General features: G+C 37.9%; 1 protein-coding gene across 2 annotated transcripts in view; it reads left to right on the top strand.

Moving 5' to 3' along the window:
• LOC118333196 (Kv channel-interacting protein 1) overlaps positions 1 to 8,054 on the top strand; it is a 33,542-nt gene that overhangs the window by 22,869 nt on the left and 2,619 nt on the right. For both annotated transcript variants that reach the window (XM_035668736.1, XM_035668735.1), the window contains exons 2-6: positions 5,872 to 5,996; positions 7,201 to 7,270; positions 7,368 to 7,438; positions 7,553 to 7,660; positions 7,804 to 7,908. In XM_035668736.1, the coding sequence (XP_035524629.1) occupies positions 5,895 to 5,996; positions 7,201 to 7,270; positions 7,368 to 7,438; positions 7,553 to 7,660; positions 7,804 to 7,908 (456 nt within the window). In that variant the 5' untranslated portion in view covers positions 5,872 to 5,894. The remainder of the gene's footprint in view (positions 1 to 5,871; positions 5,997 to 7,200; positions 7,271 to 7,367; positions 7,439 to 7,552; positions 7,661 to 7,803; positions 7,909 to 8,054) is intronic.

Raw genomic sequence — 8,054 nt, forward strand, 5'->3', positions numbered from 1 at the left:
ATTAAGATGAACGTTTTTGCCCGTACGTAGGCAATAATTGCAGCCTGTTTCATGATCAACATCCATTGTTGCTCACTTCAGTTGAAGGCTTTTGCTCTTGTTGTTGTTGCTTTTGCATTCATGTTTTCTGTAATGCAGTTGTATTTCTTTTAATATGAACTATGCTATATGGAAAATAGAAAATAATAGTTTTATTACTATGTGATGTGCTTTGCATGTGACAAATTGTTCTCGTGTTTTTTGTAAGTATGAATTTATCATGATTTATTTATGAATGCATACTTATTAATGCATACTAAGGCCAGATTAAGCAATTTTAATCTGTTTGAAAAGTCTGCTCTAAGAACATGCCTCACAAGTTTCCTTTGATGGTTTCCTTTAATACTTCGGTCTTCTCCAGAACTTGTGCAATATCAGGGGAAGACGTGTCAGTGTGGATAAACCTATGGCGGGAATCTTTCTCATTCATTGTGTCTGTGCGTAATACCATGCAATAAATATAGCTGATCGGTCACAGCAGGAGACTGCTGAAGGTTGATTAGTTGAAGGAACACAAAATGCACTCAATCATCCTTATCAAGTGATGTTTACACTACTTAGCATATTTTAAATGTCTGGCAAATTAAATTAAATGCTACTCTTGCCAGTAAATTTAATTTTACCCAGCACTGCTGCAACAGTAGACAGAACAGTAAATAAAGCAAACCTTCAATTGACAACTCTGTGGGAAACCTCTTGATACAGCAGAGCCCCCTGCAGTCTGCAAGTCAGCGGCTACACTTCAGCCTGTCGGGCAATCGCAGCTCCTTGTTTACATTCAGATTAAGACTATAAATGTCAGCTGGTCACAGCGAAGAGATGGTATTGAAAATATTTCATGTTTGTTTCAGTGTGATTTTCAATGTGTTTTACCATTTACTGTACATGCTTTATATTTTTTAGAATATAACATTTTATTTTTCCATTACAAAAACTTCTGTTATGATTTTCTGGGCATTATCACTACATGAATAATCCTATCAGCCAAATCTCAAGTAACACATGTAATGAAATGTACAACACATCTTCATTAGAGGCTTTGACACACAATGGCGTCCTCTATGTTCTGCTGCCCCCTGCTGGTACACGCATGTTAAAGCAGGTTATGGCCTACATATACTGTACATTACAATATTAAGTCCACAGTGCATATTAAGTGGAATCTTAGTATATTCATAATTAATGGCTTGAGATTAAGTGTTTACATTGTACAGTATTTCATATTAAAAGGACTTGGCTTGTTTAGTTATAAAAGTCACTTTGTAGTAAAAGCCTTCTGTTGTTTCTGGGGTGACTGTGTGTCTTAATGGGGCCAATTAATCAAGTGCTGATCTGCTCATGAGCACACACACACACATGCACACACGCGTGCACAGTCACAACACAAGCACATATGGTCATACAGTAGAAGGTGAGTTTATCATTGTTATAGCGTTCTCTGGTTGGACCCTCGAGTTGAAGCCTGGTTCCCAAAGAGTGAAGGACACAGTGACTGTAACAGAGGGGGGAGTAGGGTTGCGGGGGGACAGAGGCAGAGAGAGTTAGTGGGATGGAGCGAAGGTCAGGATAAGAGAGGGAGTTGCCCCAGGGAATAGAGAGACGGGGGGATAAAAAGACAAAGATAGAGAGAGGCAGGTGAGTGCTGATCGCACTGTAGGAGGAAGCAGTATGGATAGAAACTTTACAGGCATGAGACAGAGAGGGAACAGCCAACTCCAGTTAGAATTGAGTCGCAAATGGTGAAAAGCTATAGCAAGTCTGAAAGTTTAAAGGTTTGGTGGAAGAAGTAAAGGAATAACAGGAGAGTTGGAAAGAAAGAAGTAATCAAAATGGAAAAAGAGGAGCAGAGTGAGAACAGCTTACACACTATAGCCATCATCCTGCTGTGCTGTGGGGCCGTCAAAATGCTGCACCTACTGGGAGTCATCACTGTAGAGGGTGAGTCAGTACTACAACTACTATCAGTGTAATCTAGTACTAACCTGAGGAAGAGGAGGGCAGGAGTTTTGTTTTCACTGCTGTCTGTGAGCAAGTTATTGGGAAAAAGGAGAGATCTGGATTATTCACGTGGGAATGTTAGATGTGTGGGATCCAACTGCTACTTTCTCAGAAAATCGAAGGGAAAAAATACATTAAAAGAGTGAGAAGTGTTAGAAGCTGCAGACTGTTGAAGTGTTCAGCACTGGTGGGGATTTGCACTCTCAACCACATGTACTGTATTACTGAATTCTGAACTATTGCTATTAATTACTCATAGTATTGTTGCTGTACAGGGTTTGTGTATTTTTTATTCTCTGCTACTTTTGATATTCATGTAATCTGCTATGGCTGGCTGTCCCATTGGTTTGTCTGCTGATAATAATTCTCCAATATTCAATTATCATTGCTGTTACAACATCTGATGTTATCCAGTAAAACTAAGCTTAATACAGCTACAACTAACTGAAAGCCATGATTAAATAAAAATCTAAATGGGTTAATCGTGATAATTGGTCTTATTCTTATCATTACTTTACCTTTCCTGGATGATTTGATTAAGTCCACAGCATCTAAATTAGAGAGCTTAAGTTAATGTATATTAATGTATTAACATTCATGTACATTATTATGTATGCATACTTTTAAACAGTCTAATTTACTGTAAATGCATATGCCTGCTTATACAGCTGCATGCTTAAATAGCCTATCTTTACTTGCTGAAATGTCCTTGCTCTGCTAACATTGGCTTTTTCAGTAATTAGAATACAAGAGGAAGAAATAGGCTGCCATGTGGAGAAAGTAATTGCTTTCTGTTCACAATGTGTGTATGTGAAAAGTTTTCTCATAAGTTTAGTCTTAAGTATTTTAGAAAAATTGACTAACTGAAGTTGTAGAAAACAGTTTAAAACCTGAATACTAACTGATCCTGACTCTCACACTTGTGTTATTAATTAAGTCAAGTCAGTTTTTCCAGTGTATTACTGTAGTCGTTCTACATGTTTGTGCATTCTTCATTTTTGTTTGTTTGTGCAAAGTATCCTAATAATGTCACCCTATTAGATGCATTACAAAGCACATGCTAATATATGCTGATTTACAACACAACAAAGATTGTTTCTTCTTTAAGAGGCATAACTATGCATTGTGCTTTGAGATAGGATGTCCTGTGCTGTGGTCGTTTATAGCGCAAGCATGGGGTGTGACGGTGACTGTGCACGTGCCATAAAGGTTTTAACATGGACAGTAGAGTCAGAATTGCAGTGAAGCCTTTCAGAAGAATGCATATTCTTCAACTGTGTAGGTGCGTGAATGGATATAATATTGATACCAAAAATACAGGTGCTAGTGTGATGTTGATTTACTTGTGAGCATCATGTCAGGAGTATGTTGAGTGAATTTACAAGCACATGTGCATCACACTTTTCTGGTATGTGTTATTTATCTATCTGATTTGGTGTGTGTGTGTGTGTGTGTGTGTGTGTGTGTGTGTGAGAGAGTACACAGTAGGATACACCTGAAGACCACTGGGAATCGGGTGTGAATAATCTCACCTTGGGCATGAGTGTGAACCTCCACCCTAATGTGACACAGAGAAAGACGGAACTGCCTGGGTGATGAAACGAATGGCCTGCAGGGGCTGTGTGTGTGCGTGTTTGTGCATGTGTGGCAGGGGAAAGGAGCTATATAAAGAGAGACTGCTTAGCAACTCTACAAAGTCATAATGTAATAATGCACCCATAATGTAGAAAATTAGTGGGCACAGTGTAATAAGCTCTTACTGGATAACTTTATATATGATTGTATTTTATGTTGACTATTACAGTTTAAAATTAGTTTAACATTTAGAGTATCCATAGTGCCATATTGAGGGAAGTTTAGATTTAGTGGTTCAAATGGATGTAACTGACATTTAAATCCAATCTTTTGCTCTTAAACCACGATGGCAGCACTTCTATGTAGTTATTTACACACAAAAGCCTGCATATGTGTTAAATGGGACCACTGAATGTAAAGAGGTTAGACTGTTGACTAAGGTTTAATTTAGCAGTGAGATGAAGTTGTCTTTGCCTGGCACAATAAAAATGCCGACGTGGTGCCCATGATTCACAGGGACAATAGGACTGAAGAGGTGTAATGAAGCTTTGCAAAGCACTAATGGTCTCGCCTCACAGATAAAATGTTTCTATTTCAAAACTGTCGATGTTCTCAAAATCTGGATTGCCAAGGACAGTGTGAGCGTTGCACTCTGTGACACTTCATTAAAGCCGAACAGGAACCCTTAAAATGCTTTAGCTCAACCATTGTCATTGACTGTACCAGCACCCATTCAAACCACTGTCTGCTTAAATTCTCTGATAATATGGCAATAATGTGACTGATTTTGGAGTAAGCAGTGATAAATCAGATATTGTCAGTACTGTGGACTGGTGTGATGACTGTACTTTGCATGTAAATGCTAAAAAGACTGGGGAAATTGCACTTGATCACCATGCAGTCCATTGGATGGGAAGTCAGCTATTACAAATAATTAGAGTCTACACAGGCAACAATCTGCACTGACACACAGAGTCTAAATGTGTCCAACAGACTATTCTCCAAAACATTCATATTACAAGGACGCATTAGAGCAGTGGACCCATTTTCTATCATTGTATAAACTGAAGACCCCTGACTAAGTGACATATTTAATGGATATTTCATATTATATTTAATGCATAACAAGAACAGTGCAGACAAACTGATAAGCTGAACAAATAACCTAAACAGTGAATGGAATAACTGCAGGAAGTTTGTGTCAAACGAGGGATTTGGATGAATTTTGAGCAGATTATTTCCTGTGAATATTGCATCAGAGAGGAGTTTCTCATTTTTGGCTGTTTAGCAAAGAGTGAAGGCTCTGTGAAAATTGTGTTCAGGTCTTCACCGTGCTCTTATCCTGTGAGATGGTTTAAAGTCTGTATCTTAAATAATAATCAAAATTTTGTATTCTCTATTTTCTTTTAATTTAGTTCTTAGTTCTAGTTCTAGTTAGTTCACAGAAATGAAGACATAGGCCTACTGTATATATTTTTTAAAGTTACCTATCTATCATCCACTGTATGATTTTATTTTCAACTATAATGAAGCAAGAGAACATGATGACCTTTCTCATACACTCCACCTAAAAGTACCATGTGACAAACTCAGCTGGACAGGGGACGATGGACAATCAGACAGACATTATTCTGAAATAGCGTTCATAAAACGCACCATCTTATTACTTAACCACCAGTAAGTTTTTTTTATCTCAGTCTAGTGTTTTACTACTTCACATTATGACCACTTTATCATATTCTGAATATGTATTACTATTTCTATTAAATTATGCACAGTTATAACAGTATGCATAATTATTACATTGTAGATTGCTTGAGGGAGTATGTAGGGAGTGTGTAGTCTATGATGGAGAGAGGGGAGCTGTCATGTTCACCTATTGGCACTATAAGTGTGTGTGTGTGTGGTCTCAGAGTCCATGGTTTGTCCTCTCTCCCCTCCCCTTCAGCGAGGAGAGTAATGAGTTGTTAATCAAAGGGCCGGTGAGGGGAGGAACATCGAGCTGTTAGACTGACCTCTACCTCTTATCGTCTCCCCTGCTTCCCTTTTTATTTCTGCCAAATAGAATAAATAGAGAATATTTCAAACTTGACCTGTGCAGATTATTTCACTGTGTCCCCTTAACTGGTCATATATCTACTTCCTTCTTTTCTGTATTACTTGGATCATGTATCATTCCTTTCTTTTGCTATCTCACTCTTTTGTAGTATGTTATGTTTAAGTTATGTTAAGGAATATTGTGTGTATGTGTTTCTTCAGACAGAGCTGACGATGACTTGGAGATGACGATGGTGTGCCATCGACCGGAGGGCCTCGACCAGCTAGAAGCTCAGACCAACTTCAGCAAAAGAGAGCTCCAAGTGCTCTACCGGGGCTTTAAGAATGTAAGTGACTGTACAGTTGCCAAGGAATAGACCAGAGTTTTAGTTCTTTTGAGAGATTTGTCCCCCTCATAGATGGAAGATAGTAGATACCGAAAGTGCTTCCTCTAGTAATGACCTGTGGAATAAACCTAATGTAAGGAGTCAGATTTTCTTATGTGTGCACTGGGGATTTGCACACTTGTACAGGAGCCAGGTGAGCAAAATGTATTTCTTCTGAGCAAAGAAACCAAGAGATTGGCTTAAAAGAATACAGATTACTTCAGCCAAGAATTCTGAATTATGTTTGAATATATTCATTTGTGAATAAAAAGATTTACCAGCTTGAATCCTTCTGTCTCATCCTGGCTTGTGCAGTAAACCAGCTTAGACCTAAATAAGATTACAAATGTATATTTATATTCAGGGGCGGATTTAAAGGGATATGCATGGGGTGACCAAGGATGGCATGGAGACTTCAAGGGTTGGCAGAAATACATGTTGATTTAATCGCAAACACATGTATCAATATTTACTTGGAAAAGCCCCCATATGAAGATATATTAACTCAAAAATATAACATTATTGTGGTTTTATGAGTAAGGCATTGAACAGAAATATCTAAAGGTGGCATTAGAAATCAATAAATTGTCTTATATCCAAATCTTTAGATATTATTCCAAATACATGTATGTTTTCATTGAACTTAAGCCTATTGCCTATTGTCTAAAATGTGGCCATAACAGATAAATAAATGATATGTCGAAAAATGTATCTATATTAATGTGTTAAATTACTATACTGGTTTGTTTTTGGTTGTATTGGTATTTTATTTTTCATTTCATTGTAACTCTGAGATCTAAGAATTTAAGTATACTTTTATGTTGTTAAATCAGAGTAAAATCAGGGGCAGATAGATTATTTTTGTTTGTTTTGCCAGCTAAATTAAAGCTGTATGTAAAAACTAGACTCAGTAGTGACACCTTGGATAGAAGGTCAGAATTTGCAACTGTAGTCTGTTGTACTTCTGTTGATTTTACACAATATCACATTGAGGTTTAACTAATAACCAGTCTCCTGTCAACTTTTTTGTAATCCTTTAATTTATTCCATCACACTTTCTCCACTCTGGTAAACCCTCCATCAGTCTCTCACCTCTATTTTGTTATCTGCGAGTTCTGTCTCCTACCTCCTCACCCTCTCTTTCTGTCTCCCTCTCTCTCTCCAGGAGTGTCCAAGTGGCATCGTAAACGAGGAAACTTTCAAGCAAATATATTCCCAATTCTTCCCACATGGAGGTAAAGAGAGAGAGTGTGTGTTGTGCTTTTGGCATCTATACTTTGTCTTTATTGTTTTTAGCCAGTGTACTGACAAGCGTTTCTTCTTCTCCTACAGATGCCAGCACCTACGCACACTTCCTGTTCAATGCATTTGACTCAGCACATACCGGCTCCATAAAATTTGAGGTTTGCTTGATTTGTGCACATTAATCCTTGGGCTTTGAAAAGTTCCTATTTAAATAAAATTCTTGTTTTTATTTCCTTCTCAGTTTTTCATTATGTCCTCTTTCTCTCCATCAGGACTTTGTGACAGCTCTGTCCATCCTGCTGAGGGGCTCTGTCACTGAGAAGCTACAGTGGACCTTCAATCTTTATGATATCAACAGAGACGGATACATCAACAAAGAGGTGTGTGACCGTGTGTGTGTATGCCCTAAGCTTCAAATTGTGCTTATATGCCCATTGTGTTTGTATTTGTATGATAATCTCAATTGATGATAATCAAATATCACTTTGTGTGTGTGTGTGTGTACTGTTGTTGTGTTTCACAGGAGATGACAGATATCGTCAGAGCGATATATGACATGATGGGAAAGTACACTTACCCCGTCTTGAAAAATGATGCACCTAAACAGCACGTGGAGGCCTTCTTTCAGGTAGCAACATCTGAGTCCTTTATTGAAGTCTAATAAAAATCCATTAACAGAAATATTGCTGAGTGACCAAACAGGGATGCGTCAGTTAAACACATGATTTACATTTCCTGAAGCAGGAACAAAAAACTGTGTAGTTAGCATGAGCA

The sequence above is a fragment of the Morone saxatilis genome, unplaced genomic scaffold, assembly GCF_004916995.1.
Source record: "Morone saxatilis isolate NCDOM2014 unplaced genomic scaffold, NCSU_SB_2.0 Contig22, whole genome shotgun sequence".
Taxonomy (NCBI): Eukaryota; Metazoa; Chordata; class Actinopteri; family Moronidae; genus Morone; species Morone saxatilis.